Source organism: Grammomys surdaster, unplaced genomic scaffold, assembly GCF_004785775.1.
Source record: "Grammomys surdaster isolate TR1022 unplaced genomic scaffold, NIH_TR_1.0 141, whole genome shotgun sequence".
NCBI lineage: Eukaryota > Metazoa > Chordata > Mammalia > Rodentia > Muridae > Grammomys > Grammomys surdaster.
This window is the reverse complement of record NW_021604599.1, coordinates 10,867,150-10,891,530: the sequence shown is the minus strand read 5'-3', so window position 1 is coordinate 10,891,530 and position 24,381 is coordinate 10,867,150. Positions and strand designations below refer to the sequence as shown.

The window sequence follows — 24,381 nt, the reverse complement described above, 5'->3', positions numbered from 1 at the left end:
TAGATAGATAGATAGATAGATAGATAGATAGATAGATAGATAGATAGAGTTCTTACCATGTGCTAGGCACTATTTTAAGTATCCCACAAATATTAACCTAGTATATTATCATAATGATCCCATGAAATAAATACTATCATTATCTGAGTTTTACAGATGGGCACAGTGAGTCACAGAGCCTTTTAAAGGTCACACAGATATTCCATATGGTCCTCAGAACAGGATTATGGCTGCAATGAGAGAAAGCACCCAGAACACAAGAGTAAGAGAATACTTTAGAATCCACCATGCTGAGACTAGAGTCATAAGACTCAAATTCTCTCCCTGTCACTGTGAGGCTGGAGTAGTCAGTGGATTATGAAAAGAGCTAAAACTGTTGCAGTCCTTGCCAACCTTAATGTCCTTAGTTTGATACCTGAAGTCTGGTCCTGGAAATGAATGTTTGCATAGATGAACAGGCATCACACAGGACTGGCACAGAGTACTCACGACAACTCTAGTGTAGACTTCTTCGGCCACATCGGTGCTCTGGAATCTTAGTTCGGTAGGATATGTATACTTGTTTAGCCACTCCAAAAGTGGCAGGTCAACGTTGCTTCCAGCAAAGGCATACTGAGGGGCATGGATGTGTGCATCAACAAGGCCTGGCATGAAGAACTCACTGAGAAGTAAGAGGAAAAGGAAAACATTGAATAGCATCTTTAGACAAGGGTTTCTTTTGTCTTACAATTTTAAAACTGGAAGTGTTTTATTTTATTTTATTTATTTTATTTTATATTTTATTTTATTTTATTTTTTAAGTAAACTGTTCTGCTAAAAGAGAGAGAGTGTGTGGAGCTTACCCTATGCCACAGCGCTCCATACCCAAATACCACCAGTAGAGAGCTGGTCTCCCAGGAGTGCTGGCACACCTGTGAGCACAGGTAACACCACCACTTCTGCTCAAATTCCTGGTCCAACAGGGACCAGCCCAGAGTCATCAAGACACAGGGACCAAGGAACAGCCGGGGACAGGATCCTTCAGGTTTCGGTCTGCACCCCAGAGCTGACCCTGTGCCACAGCTCTCCATACCCAAATTCAACCCTGAAAGAACTAGTCTCCCAGGCATACTGACACATAGGCTTGAAGGAGGGACAAACCACAGTCAGAGACAGCAAAACCAGCTAACACCAGAGATATTCAGATAGTGAGAGGCAAGGGCAGAAACATAAGCAACAGAAACCAAGGCTACTTGGCATCATCAGAACCCAGTTCTTCCACCACAGTGAGCCCTGGATACCCCGACACACCAGAAAAGCAAGACTCTGATTTAGAGTCACATCTCATGATGATGATAGAGGACATTGAGAAGGACCTAAATAACCCCCTTAAAGAAATACAGAACACAAGTAAACAGGCAGAAGCCCTTAAAGAGGAAATACAAAAATCCCTTAAAGAATTATAGAAAAAGACAACCAAACAGGTAAAGGCATTGAACAAAACCATACAGGATCTAAAAACAGAAATAGAACCAATAAAGAAATCACAAACGGAGACAACCCTGGAGACAGAAAACCTAGTAACACCAACATAATACAAGAGATAGAAGAGAGAATCTCAGGTGCAGAAGATACCATAGAAAACACTGACACAACAATCAAAGAGAATGCAAAATGCAAAAAGCTTCTAACCTAAAACATCCAGGAAATTTAGAACACAATGAGAAGATGAAATCTAAGGATAATAGGTATAGAAGAGAGTGAAGATTCCTAACTTAAAGGACCAGTAAATATCTTCAACAAAATTATAGAAGAAAATTTCCCTAATCTAAAGAACGAGATGTCCATAAATATACAAGAAGCCTACCGAACTCCATATAGACTAGACCAGAGAAGAAATTCCTTCCATCACATAATAGTCAAAACACCAAATTCACAAAACAAAGAGAATATTAAAAGCAGTAGGGGAAAAAGGTCAAGTAACATATAAAGCCAGACCTATCAGAATTATACCAGACTTCTCACCAAAGACTATAAAAGCCAGAAGATCCTGGGCAGATGTCATACAGACCCTAAGAGAACACAAATGCCAGCCTGGGCTACTGTACCCAACAAACTCTCAATTACCATAGATGGAGAAACCAAGATATTCTATGACAAAACCAAATTTATACAATATCTTTCCACAAACTCATCTCTACAAAGGATAATAGATGGAAAACTTCAACACAAGGAGGGAAACTATACCCTAGAAAAAGCAAGAAAGTAATCTTCTCTCAAGAAACCTAAAAGAAGATAGCCACACAAACATAGTTACACCTCTAACAACAAAAATAACAGGAAGTAACAATCACTATTCCTTAATATCTCTTAACATCAATAGACTCAATTCCTCCAATAAAAAGACATAGAATAACAGACTCGATACGTAAACAGGACCCAGTGTTTTGCTGCGTACAGGAAATGCACCTCACTGCCTCAGAGTAAAGGGCTGGAAAACAATTTTCCAAGCAAATGGTCCCAAGAAACAATCTGGACTAGCCATTCTAATACCGAATAAAATCGACTTTCCATCAAAAGTTATCAAAAAAGATAAGGAAGGACACTTCATACTCATCAAAGGAAAAATCTACCAAAAAGAATTCTCAATTCTGAGCACCTATGCTTCAAATGCAAGGACACCCTCATTCATAAAAGAAACTTTCTTAAAGCTCAAAGCACACATTGCACCTCACACAATAATAGTGGGAGGCTTCAACACCCCACTTTCATCAATGGACAGGTCATGGAAACACAAACTAAACACAGACACAATAAAACTAACAGAAGTGATGGACCAAATGGTTTTAACAGACATCTATAGAACATTTCATCCTAAAATAAAAGGATATATCTTCTTCTTAGCATCTCATGATACCTTCTCCAAAATTGACTAAAATTGTCACAAAACCATCCTCAACTGATACAAGTAGATTGAAATAATCCCATGCATCCTTTCAGATCACCACGGACTAAGGCTGGTCTTCAATAGCAACAAAAACAACAGAAAGCCCACATACACATGGAAGCCGAACAATGCCCTACTCAATGATAACTTGACTAAGGAAAAAATAAAGAAAGAAATTAAAAACTTTTTAGAATTTAATGAAAATGAAGGCACAACATACCCAAACTTATGGGACACATTGAAAGCAGTGCTAAGAGGAAAACTCATAGCTCTGAGAGCCTCCAAAAAGAAACTGGAGATAGCATACAATAGCAGCTTAACAGCACACCTGAAAGCTCTATAACAAAAAGAAGCATATACGGCCAAGAGGAATAGATGAAGAGTAGACGGCAGAAAATAACAAAAACCACTATACAAAGAATCAACAAAACCAGGAGCTGGTTTTTTGAGAAAATCTTTCTTTCTTTCCTTTTTCTTCTTTCCTTTTTCTTCCTTTCTTTCCTTTTTCTTCCTTCCTTCCTTTATTTCTTTCTCTCCCTCTCTTTCTTCTTTCTTTCTTTCCTTCTTTCTTCTTTCTTTCTCTCTTCTTTCTTTCTTTTGTCTTTCTTTCCTTCCTCCCTTCCTTCTTTCCTTCTATCTTTTTCTTTCCTTCCTTCCTTCTTTCTTTTGTCCTTTTTGTTTGTTTGTTTGTTTTATCAAATTCAGTCTACCAGGAGTCAAACTGAAAAGGGAAACTTCAGTTGAGAAAATGTCTCTTAGCCAGCAAATAAAATGTATCCATACATCCAGACGTAAGATGCAGCCATGGGCAGCTTTAAAATGCTCTATTTTAAGAAGAGAACGAGAAATGGTATGCAGCTGCAATTATTACAGCTAACACTGAATGTGTGCATGTACTGAAGCTGGGCACAGCATTCTCTAAGCATCATGTCACTTGTAGTAAGCAGCTTGCTCTACAAGCTAGATCAGACTATCTGCGTGAGGACCCACCACTAACCAGAAGTGAGATATGTGTCATGTGATCCAGTCCCCCTGAATCTCATTTTTCACCTTATGAAAAATAAGCAAAGTGTTATGACCACAAAATTGTGGAGAGGAATGAGTTACTGGATGCAAGAGTGGTGCCTAGCAAAGGCAGAAAGCATCAATAAATGCTGCAGCTGGTGAAAATATAATGTTGTAGAGTAGGCAAGCAGCATCCTCATTTGTCTAACAATAAATGTAAGTTCAGGAAATGTACTTAGCTTGAAAAACCTAATCCTTAGCGTATGAGTTTTGGAGAACAGCTTTGTCTTTGACAGCTCCCCTGTAAGCTCAGCATTGTTGTTCACTACACTTTGTGACAGACAAAGAACAGTGACAACTCATGAATAAGAAGGGAGCCTACAGTGTGAAATGTGTTAGTCACTGTCCTCTCTGCATACCTCTGTCTTGGGGTTCTTATTCTCTTTACCACCACAAAGTGAAACAGCTTTGAGTTCATGTGCTCTTCAGTCATGTTTAGGAAGCTCTGTTAAGACTTGTGAGGAGTCTACAGAGAAATAAGGCATCTCCTTGTCTTCGGAGACTTTATATCTCAAGATATTAGGGGAGTGTGAGTGTTAGAGAAAGAGAGAGAGAGAGAAATCTTGTTACACAGAGGATCTTAGTGAATAGTTTCAGTCTTAAGTGTCTACTGAAGAGAAATAAAGAATAAATTTATGAAACAGATTGTGCCAGAATGTTTGCAGCAGTTCTGTTCATACTGTATCCCCAAATTGGAAACAATATAAATAATTGTCATGGGAAAATATGGATAAACAAACTGTGGCCCAGTGGAATACTATTCAGGAAAATAAAAAACAAGTTCTCTTATAATATGAATCAGTCCCAAACATAATGTTGAAGGGCCTGAGAGAGATAGCTCAGTGAATAAAGTGTTTCCTGGGCAAGCATAAAAACCAGAGTTCAAATTTCTAATAGCCATGGAAATATCAGGAGAGCATGGTGGCTCACCTTTAATCCCAGCACAGGGGATGTTGTTGTAATTATTTAAACTCGGCCTCTGGTTAAGCCAACTATCTAAGCTGTGGTGGCTCTGCCTAGCTCAGCCACACCATGTTTCTTGGCTGGAGGCCATATGCATGCCACAGCTAGAAATGGCCAGAAAGAAACACCAGCCCTGCCACCACGAGATGCCAGCATGGGAGATTGGCAGAGCCAATCCACAAGGCTGGGCATTGCTCAGACCATCCCACCATCCACGCGGGCCCAGTAGAAAGATGAGACTCTAATGCTTAAAGATTAAACAAAGGCTTATATATTTGGTAATGATCAGTAACAAGATGCCCATACAATCAGAAATGTAACCCAATACCCAACCTAGATATACCAACCAGCTTTGACTGCTACAGACACATGAACATTTGCCTCAATCTCCTCCCTCTCTCTCTCTCTCTCTCCCCCTTCTCCTAGCTCCTCCTCTTCCTTTTCCTCCTCTCCTTTCTATTCCTCCTCTTCCTCTCCTAACTCCTCCCACCTTAGCTCCTCCTACAAGGGGAGGCAAGCTAGAAGAGTAGATTAGCTGAGTCAATAAGCTCTGGATTTCAATAAATAAGGTGGAAAATGGTTGAAGAAGATATTTAGTGTCAGACTCAGCCTTCTCCACGTGTTTATGCATGTGCATGTGCACATATCACTATATAAATCCACACATGGTAAAAAAAATACATGATATAGGAGACTCTTGAAACTATTCATGCACAAAGTTTCTGAATAAAGATCACAGTAATGGGAACAGAAAAACAAATGATAAATACAAGAGGGAGAATTTAATATTCTATCAGTCCCTAGAAGCAAACAAGATGAGTCAGAGAAATAAAGTTTTGAGCATATAAGGGTGAACACACAAAGTACAGAGGACATAAGAACAGAGTCAGGTGTGCAGGGTCACATGATGTTAGTCTAAGCCAAGTGTCAAAATATGATGCAGCGTATTGTTGCATATTTCTGCAACAAACTACCTAAGGATGAATAGTTTACTTTTAAAACCGGCTTATTTAGCTCACACTTCTAAAAATGTGTGTGCATGATCTAGGCAAGGGCAGACCTTCTTGCATTACACCACATAGAGAATTGTAAAAATAACCAGCTGCATACAGAATAAGCCAACTATATGGGACAGAGTCACTTTAATTCAGCCAATTTCAGCCCACTCTCACAGGAACCCCCTCACTTTGTGTGATCATCACAAGTCATCTCCAACCAGGTCCCCTCTCTCAAAAGTCCCACTGCTTCTCAATATCTGTACTGTACACTGGGTCCAACTTCCAGCATAGGAACCTTTGAAGGACACACTCAAATCACATCTAGTCTTTAGTTTGTGGCCTCTAGGTGTCCAGGAAGTTACTGATGGTGTGGGATACGCTGTCTCACAATAGTTAAAGACAAGATTCAGGGCTAAGAAGCTTCTCTTCAAGGTTCAAATCACAGAAATTTCTGTAGAAATAAACAAAGCTAACTCCTGTGTAGCAGCAGCCACTTAAGGACAGAGGAAGAGAAGAAGGCGCTGAACTTGGCAGAACTGTCATCAAGAAAATAGAGGGGACCCAGGAGATATTAGAAAGAGACAAAGGAGGTAAAGAAGTGGCCAGTGACAAGAATCTGAAGGCAAAAGACATGAAGCCTCAGAGAGACTATAGAACCCCTAATGCAGTGATCCCATGGTGGAGCTTTGAACTTTAAAAGGATTTACTCCCTGAGGCTTGGGTTACTTTAGTTCTGTCCAAGGTGCTGAGGAGTAAAGCACTCCCCATGTGGGTGAGTGATGGAGAAAGAATTGGGCAGGCATATTTCATAGCAAAAGTCAAGATGAAAAGAGCACATAAGACTTCGTGACTTATTTATTTATTTATTTATTTATTTATTTATTTATTTATTATTTATGCAAAGGAAACCTGTGTGTGCTTATCAGGATCCAAGAACAAAGGAGATGTTTGAGGGTGCAGTATTCAAGAGCAGAAGATGGGCTAGGAAGAAGTTTCTGTGGCCAGAGTGTGGCTTTTACCAAATACAAGAAGTACTGGGATGTGGCCCCACCCAAATCCACACACTCAATGGTGAGGATTTGGTTTGCTGAGATAAAGGCACAAGCGTGTGGGATGTGAGAGATGTGTGTGGAACAATGTCTTTAAGTGCACTACCTCATTTTACAGAGAGAGGTGCAGTTCAGAGATGGTTACAGACGTGTAACCTGTCACTGTCCCAGCCCAGGTTAGAAGCCAATTCACCATATGCTTTGGAGCTGGATGGTAGCTATCAAGAAGCACCTGGGGCAGAACCAAGAGGAGGTCCACTGGCTTCCCTAGAACAAGGTGAAGTAGCCCCCCTCCCACCACATCTCAGCTTACCCCACCCCATGATAGACAGTCAGAATAACTCTCTTAGAACATCAGCTTCACACTTTAAACCTGAAGTGGTGGCCTAGCCTTTTAAAAATTTGAGAAAATAAAGAATAATATACAGTAATCAGAACATCTACCCATCCTTCATATTTCTTTATTTTTATTTAACTTTATTTTTGTAAACCTGAGGACCTCATACATAACAAGCATGTGATCTACCACTATTCTACTTCCACAGTTCCAGGCCCCGTCCCACCCCACCCCACTCCTCATTTCCTTTTTGAGCTGAGGTCTCAATATATAACCCAGACTAGTCTTGAACTTGCAGCTCTGCCCCAGCCTCCTAGTGCTGGGATTACAGGCATGTGATGGCATTCCCCATCTGTCCACTAAGTTCTATACAAATGGCAAACACTGATACAAGCTGTACAAGAAGAACAGTTGACTGAGGGCCTAGGCCTGTGCCACACATTCTGTTTGAATACCATCACTAGTTCAGCGAACTTCCAACTCCATTATCCTAAAGTTACTTTCCAAGTTTTAAGCGAATTTTCAGAATAAAAATTCTGTGCCACTTTTATTGGATTTAAAACACAGCCTTCTGGAACTAGGTAAAATCCGCCAGCTTGAGACGAGTACTCTCATTTGTATAAAACAAATCAGCCAGGCTATGGAGACAGTAATCCTGCCACTGGAAGCACATTTTATGTAGATAGTAAAGACCATAAAAATTCCAACTCAAGTGCACTTTGAACACAGGTCCTCCCTAATCATGCCACTGGAGTAGTTTCTCAAACTCTGTTCCATAATACTTTCTCTGTTTTTGTCCCTCCCCTCCCCTCTCTTATATAGAGCTAAAGACTTGTTAAGATTATAATATTGCACACAAAATACTCAACAGATGCTTGCTAAAGAAATAAAGGAACTATGGCAGCCTCTGCTCTTCCAAGTTTCTATCCTTCAGATGGCCTTTACCTCTCCCATTTTCCCCACTAATGGCCAATGGTTAATTAAAAAGCCTCCCCCCTCTCTCAATGAACATTTCTCATTGCTTGAACCTGATACTGGCTTCCAGAAGAAGGGAAAATGTTGGCAGAGACTTACTGGTGGCTCAGCTCTCTGATCTCACATGGTTTGAAGCACCATTCTTTGGCCAGTTTTTCTTGCTGAGATGATTCTTCTAGGAACACTATCTTTAAGAGGAAAAAAAAGTCAGATATTAATAAATCATAGCCATTTGTTGACACAAAACACACAACTGTTTTGAAAGTGATGCTGAGTTCATTTTAAAAGGTATTTGGTACCAAACAAGATTGATTTTGGAGGGGAAACATGACAATCGTTTGTGTTTGGTTATCTTTTGAACTAAAGTGCATTCAACTTCTCTTCTGCAAAAAGGTAGACCTGAGTTAAGACTCAGACTGACAAGGGATATCATCTATCCTTCATTAAAGTGATAATAGGAATTACTGTTATGGAAAAACACCCAATGTGAACCTAATAAGAGTCTGCTGTTTGGCTGCTAGGGAAACACTACCTCATGTTTTGTAAGGCTACTGTGGAGACTAAATATGATAATTCTGGTGATGAAATTAGCATATGCCCAGTACACGGTAAATGATCAAGTATGTCTATGTCTATTTTGCACACTGTGACTGTTTTCTCTGTTAAGTAGATTGTTCATCAAGAAAAGATAGGAAGTTGAGAGGTGAAAATGCAGAAGATATCCTGTATGCTTGGTGTCTGGGCTTTCTTTGCTTTGCTGTGCTGGGCATGGCATCGTAGGCAAGTGCTCTACCATCAAGCCAGATCCTAAAGTCTTTCCTGTTTCACTTTTAAATGCAAAATTATGAGAAAAAATGTGTTTCATTGAAAAATAAAATTTTAGAAACCTCTAGAAAATAAAAATTGTCAACCTAGTGGAATGAGAATTAAACCAATATACCTCAGGACAAAATAGTTAGTGTAACTGAAAAAAAGACATGTACTTCTTTGTTTGTTGAGACATACCTTTTAAAAAATTGTGATTTTGATTAGAAGTAATTCCTAAATTAAAATAATTAGATGCTTATAAAGATATACTTGAAGCAATAAACATTTAAAAGGGAAGAATCAGAACTCATCAAAGCCTATCACATAATTATTTTAAAAGCCATAAAATTAGAATTTATCAATAGCATTTCAAAAGCGATATATTATAAAGTTCATAAACAAGTAGCATGATAAAAACTTACATGTACATATTTGAAATATATAAGAAATAAAATGAAAAGAAAAAATTATTCTGGAGAGCTATAAACCAAATGGGGAAACTGAGGCAGATTTGCTACCCCTGTGGGAAGTTCACAGTAAACAGTGGCTTTCTACAATAAATAGAATCTCACAGAATTAAACTCTTATGTGGTAAGATATTACATAATACATAAGTCCTATGCCTGGCACTCTGTGACACTTGTCTAATTCTGTGGCCTTTTCTGTCAACAGAACCAGCTGACTGGCAGATGAACTAATTGTTTATCACCCATTAGAGGATTAAAAATAACTTTGACAATTAACATATTTTTAACCAAATAATCTAAAAGTTCAAGGAATGAGTCAATATTGCTACAATAAAAATTTTTCCTATCCTCATTCTTTTGATTTATATAAAAATGGTTGTCATCACTGATAAAAAATTGAAAATAAGAAAAGTTATGCTTCCTTTATTTCATGCTTTCAACCAGAAATAATCACTAGATTTATTATGCAATTGCAGGGAGCATCTTTTTATTTGCATGTAACAAATTATCTTTCAATACATGCAACAGAGATTTTAGAACGTCCTCATGTTCCTGGGAAATTTCAATTTACATCCATGAGTGTTGTAGTGATAGCTGATCAATAAGACCTCCAAGAAGAAAATATTGTGCATTAGATTAAAACTGTGTACGGGATTAGACCAGAATTCAAAACTCAGTACGGAAAGGGGAACTGTATACCATTTCAAACCATGAAAAGAAGAAAATCAGGATATGTACGAAGACAGGAAAGACGGCAGAGATCAGGAGAATGGCTGGAAATCTGAAGCTACTGGGGTTTCGGGGTGGGTGGAGTCTCTAGAAGTCCCAGAGACCTGGGATGAGGGAGGCTCTTGGGAGTCAATGTGGGGGACTTTACCCAAGAGGCATAGCAGTGGGGATATGGAACGTAAACAGTCCACCTCCTGGAGCCAGGCTGGATCCCCAGTGGAGGGATAAGGACACCAACCCACACACAAAACTTTTGATCCAAAATTTGTCCTGTCTAAAAGCAATGCAGGGACAAAGATGGAGCAAAGACTGAAGGAATGGCCAACCAGTAACCAGCCCAACTTGAGGCCTATTCCATGGGCAAGCACCAATCTCTGACACTCTGTTATGCTTGCAGACAGGCACCTAGCACAACTGGCCTCTGAGAGGCCCTACCCAGCAGCTGACTAAAACAGATACAGACATCCACAGCCAGATACTGTAGGAAAGTCAAGGACTCCTATTGTAGATTTGGAGGCCTGAAAACTCTGAAGGAGAACAGAAACTCCACAGGAAGACAGTCAACTAACATGGACCTCTGGGAGCTCTCAGAGACTGAGCTACGAAGCAAAGAGCATACAGGAGCTGGAGCAAGCCCCGAGGACATATAGGACAGACATGCAGCTCAATCTCTGTGTGGTTCCCCTAACTGGAGCCGGGGCTCTCCCTAAAGCTGTTGCATGACAGTGGAATCTATTCCCTAACAGGGTTGCTTTGTCTGGCCTCAGTGAGAGAAGATACTAAACCTGCAGAGACTTGATGAGGCACCAGAATTGGGGGGATGCCTAGGGGAGGGGTCCACCCTCTCAGAGAAGGTGAGGGGAAAAGGCAAAAGGACTGGGGAGGGGTTACTGGGAGGGAGGAGCAGCGTTTGGGAAATAAATAAATAAATAAATAAATAAGAGGGAAAAAAGGGGAAGTCTATATTTTGGTCTCACTTATGTCACCGTGGCAGGTCCAGAATTGCTATGTTAACCAGACTGGCCTTGAACTCACAGATCTGCCTGCCTCCACCTCCCAAGTGCTAAGATTAAAGGTGCATGTTATTGTATTGCCCCTGCCCCCATCCAGGACATTTTAAAGACTAATATCATGGTTTAATTTGAAGGAGTGAATACTTTTAAAATGCTAGAAATAATGGGCCCTACATATCTACATCCAACAAGTCATGCATACCACCACTATTTAAGAGTTTCAAATCTTTGCTTCTCAAAATTCTTTTAGGAAGATATGAGGGGTTTTTTGTTTTGTTTTGTTTTGTTTTTGTTGTTGTTGTTGTTGTTGAAGATATGAATTTTCTTTTTTTTTAAGAGTGAAGAGTATTTCTACTGGGAACTCATAGTATAGGCAGTCACATGCTGGTTTTATAGCTAATGTCTCTCCAAAACTATCTCTCACTCCATCTATCCTCAAAGTGTACACCACACATAGTGAAAGACTATTATCTTAACTCAGAAAGGACTGGCTAGATACAACAAAACAGAATAATCATTAAAACAGTGGAGACATATCTGCAGGGTAGAAACTTGTCCTTTATATTATGTTGAGGTTTGATCTGTGGCTGTGTATTGTAATGCTAAGTGCAGGCCCCCAAGGCCTAGTTGCCCCAGAGGTGAGACAGTTCACACGTAAATCCAAGTAATGTGTGACCTTGTCCCCAAGTTATTTCTGGTTGGTGAATAAAGGTGCCAACAGCCTGTAGTTGGGCAGAATTGAGATAGGCAGGTTTTGGTGTTTCTGGCTTTGGGGTTGGAGGAGACCATGAAGAGGGGGAAGAAAAGAAGAAGGAAGAGAGAAGAAGCCTCCATTGGGTAAGAATCTCTAAAAAATGGCCATGCGGGTTGGCAAGTGAGAGTTAAGACCAGCCTAGATAAAACATGGCAAATTATATAACGTGATTACTGCCTGGGAAACTGACACAATAGCAAAGAGGATAGATATCTGCCCAGCTCTAGTGCTGACTAAAGCTTATTATAAATATAAAGGTTATGTGTGTTTTTATCTGGGAATCAAATGGTCAAAGACGGGGTAGAAATACAGGATTGAGATTCAACATTTTTAATAACAATATAATGTTAAAGTATCTTTTTAAAAATCTATATTACTAGATACCATGAGTTTATAATAACACTTGATAATAATATGATATGAGTATGGATATAGGCAAACATGTGAACATGCGTGTTGAAGTCTAGTTTCTACACACAGAGCCTATGGCTGGGGAGTTAAAATACTCCTAGATAGGTAATAAAGAATAAGGTGTACATGGGAGGGATGGAACACGGTGGAGCCCTCCCCCTCACTGCATCAGAAGGAGAAACAGAGGTGCAAGCAGGAAATGTCAGAATCTGGCAATAAGAGGAAACAATTGGTACTTGATAGATATCAAGTAGAAGAAAAGGGATGGAAGGGGCAGCGACATGAACAGAGGCAAAGAAGCGAAAAGCAACAAGAGGTGCTGCAGCTGAAGGCATCCTGCCAATGTTATTGGTTGTTGTGGGTTGGGAGAACTTTAATTCCAAATCCACTTTTTTCTTGCTCCTATTTGCATTTTTGTTCACCCAATATTGTCTGTGGACCTCTTGTTAAACAGCATGGCTGCAGGGATTTGGAGAAATCAGTTCATGGCGAATTGATACTATTAGTATGACATGCCCGAATGGAAAGTGAATGATGGATAGACCGAAGGACAGATGCAATGGTCTCTCAGAGAGATGCTATTCAAGCATAGATTTTCATGATGTGGGGGTGAGTAGCATGAATCCTCTGAGGGCATCAAAGGATCAATAGGGGGTGTGTATGGTATGTTGGGAAACACCAAACATACTAGTGGAGACCCAGCTCAGCATTAAGAAAACAGGTGGAAGAAATCCAGACCGAAGATAAGCACAAGTTGTAAGTCATGGTCAGCCTTCAGGATTATTTTTAGGTAATCTCTAAAAATCTGCAGGAAGACATGGTTGATGCATTCTTCCTGGTTCAGTGGCTTCCTTACCTCTAGATTATCAGGGCTCAGGATGCTCTACGCTTGCTTGTTCATGCAAGTGTCTGGCATGGACCTCAGGCCTTCCTCTTTACAAGCCATGGTCTCAGGCTAGGCAAGCTGTCAGTCACATACAGGAATCATTAAAAACAAGGTTTCCTGAAACCATAGCAAGTTTCAGCCAGCAGGGATATTCTCAGCCAAACTCTTAGTTGTCCAGATGAGGAAATCGAGTCCCTTCTGTTAAGTAAACAAGTCCAAGTGCCTCTCACGTGGAATGAGGGCTATTCAGGATGAGCAATAATGATAAAGTCAGAAAGACGTAAGCCAAAGGCAGATGAATAATGACTATCAGCTTATGACACAAGTCCCTGGAAACTACAGGCTTCAAAGACCAAATGGAAATTTTGGGCAAAAGGCTCGTTGCCATGACATAGAGTAAATTTCTGGACAATTGTGAAATAGCTCAGCTATGCAGCAAAAGGAGGTAGCATGTGCCTGTACTCATCACAAAAACCTACTCAAGTCACTGTGATGGGACCAGATAAAAGATATTATACTTCAGAGCTGCTGAAACCCTTGGCAAAGACAAATGTTGGTATGTTTATGTAATTCATGTCAAACTGACTATTGGAAAAGTGAGATTGGTCTGAAGAACAAAAGTGAGCCTATCAAGGCTGAGTGAAGTGAAAATTACCACAAAAGCACCAAAGAATACCATCAAGGGCTTAGGTTTTCTGATCTAATTTTTTTTTTTTAAATAAGAGAGCAGACCTGGCTATGTGATTATCCCAGGTGCAGAGCAAACAGGAATATTTGCTGGGCTAAATCATCTGCCTAGAGATTGTTCCCGGCACTTGATTGCTTGTCTGGTAATATAAACTTTCTTCAGATGCTTAGATACTAAATATTTTCAGTTTAGGGGGACACAATCATACATTCTTCAGTAGACCAATAAATAAATTGCAATGCTAAAACATGAGGGAAGTTTATTGAAGAATAAGCATTTGAAATCCATTATAAAAGTAAACGCTAAAACCTAGATCCAAAATTTGTTTGTACAATGAGATATTTAAATAATCATCAAAGCACCATTTTACAAAGAAAATAGTAGCTTCACGGTGAAGAAACACTGCAAAGGCAACCCACGTTGAGGACGTCATCATCACCAATGACAGGACACACCATCACCTGACATGACTCACTGGGAATGGCACATTGATTCTGACATTCCTTCTCACATGTATCAGCTGAAGCTCATCATGAGGAAACATGCAAACCAAACTGAAGGTCAGTGTAAGAGTTCTGTATTCTTGAAAAGTATCTGGCACATAAAATATGAAGAAAGACAAAGACTTGCCCCAGATGAAAGGCAAGTAAAGAAATGTGCCACACAAATGGGATTTGGAATTTTTAAGTTGATTCTGCACCAGAGGGAGGAAGGGACATTTAAGGGTATTGCTGAGACCATGAAGAATGTTGGAAGGGGCTCTCATTGTGTGGTAGAATTACACTGACATTAATTTCCTAATCTGCATGGTTATGATTATGTAAGGGCTTCATCACCGATGTTTAGAAAGGATTTATGAAGGATTTAGATGGGAAAGATGTCTTAGTTTCTTGTCGTTGTGATAAAATACTCTGACAAAACCAACTTGAGAGAAGTCAGCTGACTTAGAGCATAAACCAAACTTGCAGTTTGTATTATTTTGATGTGATAAAACACTGACCAAAACCAACTTGGGGAAGAAAGGGTTTATCTGCCTTACATCTGATCATTGTCTGGCACTGATGGAAGCCAAGACAGGAGCATAAGCAGAACATTCCTGACATCATTAATGATAATCTGTTCTGCACAGAGACGAGAGCCAACATAACTGACCTCTGACAGGCTCTGCACAGCAGTGGACTGAAACAGATGCAGAGACCACAGCCAAACATTAAATGGAGATCAGTAACACTTATGGGAGAGATGAGGGAAGGATTGAAGACCCTGAAGCAGATGGAAACCCCACTGGAAGACCACAAGAGTCAATAAACCTCCACCCCAGGGAGCCCTCAGAATCTGAGTTATCAACCGAAGGACATACATGGACTGGAATGAGTCCCCTGGCACATATGTAGCAGTCAGACAGCTCAGTCTTCATTGCTGCCTTGTCTGGCCTCAGTGAGAGAGGATGTGCTTAATCAGGCTGAGACTCAATGGGCCAGAGTGGGGAGATACCCAGGGGGGCAGCCCCACCCTCTCAGAGGAGAAGAGGGGGGGATGAGGAGAAGGGACTCTGTGAGGGAGGGACAAGGAAGGGGAGCAGCGTTTGTGATGTTAATTAATTAATTATTATAATAACAACAACAATAACTGAAACTGAGATTACAGCAGAATGCTGCTTGCTGGTTTACCTACCATGCGTTGCTCAGCCTGCTTTCTTGTAAAACTCAAGACCACCTGCTCAGGGGTGTCACTTCCTACACTAAGCTGGGCCCTCCCATATCAGTCATTAATCAAGAAAATAATCCCCCACAGACTAGCCTATGGGCTAATCTGCTGGAAACACTTTCTCAGTTGAGGTTTCCTTTCTCACAGATGACTCTATATTATGTCAAGTTGATTAAAAAAATTACTAGCACAGAGACATTCTGCCATAGTGGGAAGTCATAGTGGTGGGAGCCTAAGGGGAACTGGCTACATTTTATCTATGATCAGATACAGAGAACAAAGAACACAGACAGGCTTGTTTGCACACAATCACTTTCTCCAGGATAACACATTTCAGCATTCCCTGACTAGGGAATGGGACCACCCACACTGAGTGGGTCTTCCCATCTCAATTAATGTAGTCAAAACAATCCCCCACAGATAACCACACGGGCCAACTTAATCTAGATAATCCCTCATTGAGATTTTTGTCCCAAGTGATGGTATCAAGTAGACTTTAAACATCACAATTCTACCTCTTGTCAACTTTGCACACAAACATGTCACTTTAGGTCATAACCTTCCACCCATTGTCCCAAAAGTCTTGCATTTGTATCATAATGTATAACACAGTCCACTTTTTAAAAGTCCCCATGGTCTTAAAACTTCCAGTTTTAAACACACAGCCTCTTAGCTATGAGCTCCTATGGGAGCTAAACCATGTTTTAGACTTCCAACATATAATGGCGCAGAATAAACCTTCCTGTTTGAAAATGGAAAGGACTGGAACATAGCAAAGGGTGATCAAATCAACACACCAACCCCCACAGCTCTGTATCTAACATCTAAGGCTTGTAATGGAGTCAACTGGCCTCCACAAGCTTGGCAGCCTTACTCCTTTAGCTCCACCTTCTGAAGAATAAGCAGTTTGTCAGGTTAGATCTCCTCAGCCTGTGGTCCTCCTTGATATATGTCTCAGAGTCCTGGCATCCCTTGTATCTTGGAGTCTTGACTGCAACTGAAGCTTCATGTTCACAGCTTTACCCAGTGGCCTTTCAGGAGCTCTCCATGGAGATTTAAATCCTGGCACACATAGCCTGGCCTCGGCTGCTCTCCATGAACCCTCAATCCTGTATCTTTCCTATCTTTAAAAGCAAGACCATATGGATTATATTTCCTGCCAAGTTCTGATACCAGTTCAAGGTATTCCCAGGCCCAAACGGACCATAGCTACATCAATTTCTGAATGATAACTCTTGGGAAACACTGTTAGACAGCTACTTTTAAGACACAAGAAACCCCTTTAATCTAGGGTGTTTGTTACATTTTATTTTATTTTATCTTATTGTATTTATCTCATGTGTGTGGTTGTTTTGCCTTTCTGTATATCTGTACACCATGTGCATGCCTGGTACTGTCAGAGACTAGAAAAGGACATCAAATTCCCCCTAGAACAGTAGTTAGAAAAAGAAATGTGAGCTGTGTAGGTGCTAAGTATCAAACCCAGGTCCTCTGGAAGTGCAATCAGTGCTCTTAACAGCTAGCTATCTCTCTAGCCCAAGCTTCCTTCTTTAAAATAAAAGTGGATCTTCACAAGATGGAGCCTCCTTCAAAGGACAGAGTTTTGCCCTCAGGATGCTTTTCCATTTTCCTAGTGTACTGAGGGTGATTTCTCTACAATTCATCTCTCCACCAGTTACAGCTGCTACTTCAGCACCATTCTAAATACAGCCCCCCCCTTAAAATTTCCTCTGTCAACAAAATCAGTCCATTATTGTTAAACTAAGTGCTCAGGTGTTCAAGACATAGACAAATTAAAGCCAGTTCCTTAGCCAGAACAGTATACAAATAGCTCCTCCTCCAGTTCCTGATACAGTCCTTGATCCCCTCTGAAACTTCATGGTCTTGGCCTCTTTGTTGCTCAAATGATTCTCAGCATCTTGTAGGGCCCATTGAGCTCTGTTTCCAGCATTCAATTGCTTTTCTAGTTCAAAGTTCTAAACTCTTTCATATTCTCCCTACAGAACAGTTCCAAAAGTCTAAAAGCCAAGTCAATATTCCCACTTCTCAGTACCAATTTCTATCTCAATGCCCTTTCTTATAGCTGTGATAAAATATCCACCAAAAAAAAAACCACTTAAAAGAGATGGGATGTTTGGGGATCACAATTCCAGGGTGTTACTGATAATATTTATAACTGAGGCACCCATTGTGGTTTGTTGTTACAGTGCCCACCATCTTCCCGATGAGACAAGGCCTGAGGCCATGAGCTGAACGTGTTGCTGCTCGGCTCAGGCTGCTGGCTCTGATGGGCCAGAAGCATTGGCCCTGCTACCCACGAGATGCTAGCATGGGAGATGGCTCTGCCAATCTACCACACTGTCTCCACAAGGTTGGGCTCAGCCCAGACCATCCCACCATCCACGTGGTACCCAGTAGAAATGAGACTCTAGATGGTTAAAGATTATCCAATAGCTTTATATATTTGGTAATGGTCAATTAACAAGATGTCCATACAATTAGAGGTGTTTCCCAATATCTAACCTTATGATATAAGTTGTTACCCAGGACTGCTCTCCTGGCTTGGGTGGTCTCCATGACTCCTACATCTCTCCTTGATTTTCTAGCTCGTCCTCTTCCTTCTACTCTTCTTCTCCTCACTCTGCCTACCTATCATACAGTCCAATCACTGAGCTTTATACAAATGTAGTGGGATGGTATCCTGCTACACCAGGGTACAGTCCATCATTGTGGGAAACTAAGAAGACAAGAACTCAAAGCATCTCCACATTACATCAGTGGTTAAGAGCAAAGACCAAGGAATTAATGAAAGCATGCTAGTATTCAGCTTGGTCTGTCTTACACAGTTCAAGATCTCCTGCCCAGGGAAGGGTGCCACTTACAGTGAGCGTGTCTTCTTTCCTCAATTAATACAACCAAAACAATCCACAGGACAATCTGATCTAGACAATTGCTCACTGAGAGAGTTTTCTCTGGTGAGTCTATATTTTGTCAAGTAGACAATTTACATAAATTATCACAAATGGCATGTCTATCTATAACTTACTCTTAGCTCAGAAAAGCATGACTTGTGTGTATGTGTACGTATATGTAGAACAGTGGCTCTCTATCTGTGGGTCGTAACCCCCCGAGGGGTTACATATCCGTTATCCTGCATATCAAATACTATACTACAATTCACAACAGTAACAGAATTATAGTTATGAAGTTGCAACAAAATAATGTTATGGTTGGTGGTCACCCCAACATGAGGAACTGTGTTAATGAGTCAGCATTAGGAAGGCTGAGAACCATTGGTATAAAAATAGTGGAGGAAATATAAAATAAAGTCAGCAAATGTTAACCCTAGGGAAACGTATGACAGTTATTTGTACTATTCTTACAACTCTTTTACAAATTCAAAGTAGTTTTTTTTATTCACAACTAAACACTATGTTACATAAAAACATAAATAAATCTATAAAGTGGGTGTATAAAGATAATTAAGAACATTACAGAAAAAATGTAGGATCCGAGTGATGAGGATAAAAAGAGATGGGGGAGTATGTTGGGAGTATCTCAGATGATGAAGGGATGCTTCTATTAGTCATTGCACCTAACACAGACAGAAAGTGTCCTTTCTTCTACTAAATGAGTTAACAAACAAGAAGACTCATTTAAAATCAAATAAATTTAGCAATATTATATGATCACAAGCAAATTTTCTAGTATTTAACAAAACACTATTTTTCTCTTTTAAAAACTCAGGATTTGTTTCTTCTGATACACACACACTGATCATCTATGGATCAGTCATATGACCAGAAAGAAAAACCACAGAAGGGGTATACACAATGGGGATACAGAATGACAGATCAGTGCTAACACTGCAGTATCCTAGCATCAGCCGTCTGAAGTCAGGTCATGTTCTGCCCCTCGGCTTTCCAAGCAGGTGGGACTCTGCTGAACACTTGGATGCGTTTCACATACTGAAAATTGCTTTGACATATGAAAAATGTTACACCCTAATTTTCGCTTCCTGCATTTGGAATCCCTTGATGCCTTAACCAACTATGGAAGAAGGAAACTGCTCAGATGGTATCAAATTACCACTGAGCATTGAGCGAAATTCACCACAAATGTCAGACACAAAGTTAAATGATGCATTTGAATCCTGAAATCATTAAACAAGTGAATAAATCCAGCAGCTGCCTCAAAAAAAAAATCTTCAGAGACTATATTCAGCAAGTCGCAACTGGGGAACCATTCAGGAAAAGCACTGACTCTGCCTTTCAGAAAACTAAGTGGTGACATGAATTGACCACAGCAATGGACCATGGCAGACACAATGATCTTGGTAGGAAATGGGGCTTGGGTAAAAGAGCTCCCATCTTGTTTACTTCTCTTATGGTCATTGGTTCAGGCATAAAATTTACCTTACAGCTCCATTATTTGAATTGGATGCCCCTTCTCTAGATCTTACAGAGAAACCCTAACGATCCCAAGTAAGGGATGTGACCTTGTTTAACAATAAGGCCTTTACAATAATAATCAAGTTACAAAGGGGGCATTGAAGTGACCGTTAATCTGACCCTTAATTGAAGTAGTCCTTTTGGATCCAGAGACACATAGAAGCAAGATGATGTGAAAGGCACAGAGAGAAGTCAGCCTTCTCCAAGCAAGAAGAAAAGACTGGAGCACATCCTTTTCTGTATGACTCTGGAATGGCTCTGGTTACTGAGTCCTGTATCTTGGACTTCCTGCCTCTAGAGGACAATGGCTTTCTGTTATTTAAGCCACTCTGCTTGTGGTACTTTGTCACAGCTGCCTTGAAACTAATACAGACCCTCCATGAAGGTAAAATGCATTACTGGTCTAGTCTAACAACTCAGCAATGGATAAATACTGCAGAAGTTCCTTTTCACTCCCTTGTAGTGACCACATTTGAGAGTTCCAGGAGGTAAAATCATACAGAATCTACATCTGAATCAAGGTTCTGTTGTTCACTGGCTCTGTTAACACAAGCAATCTCCCAAACGTTCTGATTTTCTGTTCATTAAAATGTGATAGTAATCTATCATCTCCAACTACAAACACCATCACTTCCTACTTAAAGGACTGTCAGATAAGGCCAGGTAAACACGGTCATAGACTCAGGAGCATACTACCACAGCATCTTCTTGATAACAGCTTACATGTAAAAGGAGCAACAGTTGGGAAAGGGCAGTTCATTCCATAAATAGCACAATCTAGCTAGAAGCTAAGTGTAATAAGAGGGTATTTAACAGGATATGAACAAAATCCCACTTAGACATATATAAATAATATAGGAAACTTGATAAGAACAAGGAGATGGACTTGGGACTGAGGAGACAGCTCTGTTGGTAAAGTACATGCAAGACCTGAATTTAATCCCCCAAAGCCAGGTTTCATGAACTTGTAACTCCAACACTGGGAAGACAGATCCAGGCAGATCTGTGGGGCTCCCTGGCCAGACAACTTGGGCTACTTTGTGAGTTACATGCCAGAGGGATATTGCCTAAAAAACAAGAAGGTAGACAATACCTAAGAACAATACCTAAAGTGATTCTTTTCCAGCCTCCACAAGCATGTGCATAGACACACATACACACCACACATACACTCATACACACACACTCACACACAGACATACACACATACCACACACACCACACATACACTCATACACTCACACCCACACAAGACACATATACACACAACACACATACACACACTCACACAGAGACACAACACACCATAGACACACACACACATGCACGAATGCACACACACCACCTACCACATCAAAGGAACTCCCAGAGAACTATTTTAGAGATATTTTATAGCTATCTTAGAAATAGCTCAAGAAATATTGACACTCACAGGATACGATGCTGGAAGACCATCCCAATTTCTAAAGCAGGATGACAAGTTGCTAAGGAGATGCAAAGATGCTCGCTCTGTAAGTTACACAGCAAGAAGGTGGTGGTGATGAACACTGTTCAGACTATTCTTGGGACTTGCGGTTTATTTCTCCATGGAGAATTTAATTTTCTATGCTTCAAATGTTATGTTACAGTGAGTGTATCAAATGAACTCTAGTTTAACACTTTTGCACTTTAGTTTGAAATTAAGTGTATGTGTGTGTGTGTGTGTGTGTGTGTGTGTATGTGTGTGTGTGTATGTCTGTCTGTCTTTCTATCTGTCTGTCTGTCTGTCTTGCATGTATATGTCTTTCTATCTGGCCTCTTCAGGGTCTTACTGTGTAGCCACCTGGAACTTACTATCTAAGACCAAGCTGGCCTCAAACTCGCAGACACCCACTGTCTTTGCCTCCTGAGTGCTGGGATTAAAAGTATGTACCATCACTCCCAGCCCAGTTTTAATCTTGTAACAGAAGATAGTAAAGGTCACAGAATCCCCATTATCTTTGACAGCAATCATTAAGATTCTTCATGCTTTCCATGCTTTTAGCCATGGTTTGGGGCCTGCAGTCTGTGAGCAATGAAGACTGCCTCGCTAAGGCAGAGCTCATAGAACCTTTTCAGATTTGGAGGAACAAAACGCACGGGAATAGTTTTAGGAGGAAGTGACCCAAACAGGAAAACCATAGAAATAAAATATGAAAGTCCTGCATGGACCAGACAATATTTTCACTGAAGAGAGAAATCAATATCATCATAGTTACGCTTTCTAGAAAAAGAAATCTCATGAAGCTGACCCAGCTTCAATAATAAAAGAGCCGGTAAAAATGTTCAAATGCATGAATAGAAGCTTCTAGCAATTAAAATGGCATCCACTGACTCATCTCTCGTAGCTGAAGTGCCATGCTGAGGCTGAATGGCCATCTGCTGGGATGCTAGAAGCAAATTTCAGCCTCTTTGGGGAGAGAGGGAAAGTTCCCAACCATGCCCACAGATTGACACCCCCTTGTCAAGCCTAGAGCCCTTCTTGACCCTGAGGATTGCCAAATGTTTTGACATGCTCCAAATGAGGTGTTGAGCACATGGTGGGACTTGCCAGGATTCCTGAAACAGCTAGTCAACACACAACGTGTGAATGAACTTAACTGGGAGGAGAATCCTTCTGCTCCAATCAAACCTCTAAATGCCTACCAGGCCCACGGCCTTCCTGGGCCTTGAGGTGAAGTTCTCTAGAACCCCTGGCCCATAAAACTTGTAACGATCATGGTTTTTATTGTTTTAAGACACCAATTTGGAGCATAATTTGTTATTCAGCCAATAGATCCTTCAAACAAGAGTCACATATGAAAAGGAATGGTTGTAAGGTGGGTTAAGTGGGAAGTTTAAGGGACATCCCTTTGTCAATCATTTGAATGGTCAGATATAGCAAAGAGTAAAGAGAGACGAAAGAGGTGTCAAAAATCTTTGAATGAAAACATACACAAAATTTCAGAACTAAGGAAGGCAAAGGAAGTGTGGGGCTGTGGGATTATCAGAGTGATAGAGTGCACAGCAGAGCTAAGTAGCAGCCTGTGGGAACACACCCTGCAGCTCTCAGGACAGCCAGGTCTGACGACAGGCGTCATCTGTGCACAGGTGAATGTGAACTATGAACAAGATGAGGCACATGTAGAGAGAGGCTAAAGTAACGCCTTAGACTTGGAGCTGGCTACTTTACAGTTCAGAGGAGTGAGGGGAGGCAGAAGGGAACCAAAAGGTTTAGTCAGAACAGAGAGTCACCAATCCAAATGTATCTAACCAAAGTCCCAAAGGAAAAAGGAGGGTGTGAGGAAGGCAAGTATCAGGAGAGAAAAGGGCTGAGTTTGTCAGAACTAATGAAAACACCTCCCCAAGAGCAGAGAGCAGAGCATCCTCTGAGCGGAATGCACAGTGGAAACAAAGGCAAGGAACAGACATGGAGTCTCAAAAGCAACAATGGCAGTCTGAGAACAGTCAACAATGATTTTCAAAATGCTCAGAGCACAATAATTGTCCTCTTAGATGTCTTTCTCCAGCAGAATTATGTTTCAAGGACAAGGGCATAATAAAGACATTTTTAAACTTTAAAAGCTAAAGGAGATGGAGTTGGGGACTAGGGAGAAGGGCAAGTGCCTGCCACTTCAGCGCTCAAGAGACACAGGCAGGAGGGTCATGAATTCAAGGCCATTCGGGGCTACATAGTGAGTTCCTGGCCAGCCTGAACTATATATCAAGACATTGCCTGAGCAAACTTCACTAAGCAAATGAATTCTAAAGGAAGTTTTGAGACCAGCAAGCCTATACATTAAAGACATTCTAGAAGATGGATTTCAAACTATGTCCACAAAAATTAGATATCATGGAAGGAGCAGTAGAAGACACAGTAAAGAATGTATAGAGAATCAAAACCAGTAAGCTACAAGTCTAAGGCATTAGTGTTAGAAATGATACTACCTAAAATGTTAATGAGTGAGAGAACATTGGGCTGAAAGTGTCTTGAACAAAGAGCACAGAAGATTAACAAGGCTTGGTCAGCATCAGTAGTGTTTCTCATGTCCTGATTGTCTCTTCCATTCTGCTGTCTGACCACCGTTCCTCCCAAGTTTGGACCACGTGTTGCTGCAGCTCTTTGCTGGTGCTCTTTGTGCCTTAGAATGCCGTTTC

At 40.7% G+C, this 24,381-nt stretch overlaps 1 protein-coding gene across 2 annotated transcripts in view; it reads right to left on the bottom strand.

The window, feature by feature from the left end:
• Positions 1-24,381, bottom strand: part of Gda (guanine deaminase) — an 85,717-nt gene that overhangs the window by 39,984 nt on the left and 21,352 nt on the right. The window contains exons 1-3 of one of the 2 annotated variants that reach the window (XM_028764030.1): positions 13,351-13,458; positions 8,413-8,501; positions 490-661 (exon numbers count right to left, since the gene is read on the bottom strand). In XM_028764030.1, the coding sequence (XP_028619863.1) occupies positions 490-651 (162 nt within the window). In that variant the 5' untranslated portion in view covers positions 652-661; positions 8,413-8,501; positions 13,351-13,458. Of the gene's footprint in view, positions 1-489; positions 662-8,412; positions 8,502-13,350; positions 13,459-24,381 lie in introns of those variants that run through there. The other variant, XM_028764028.1, reaches the window with a different exon arrangement.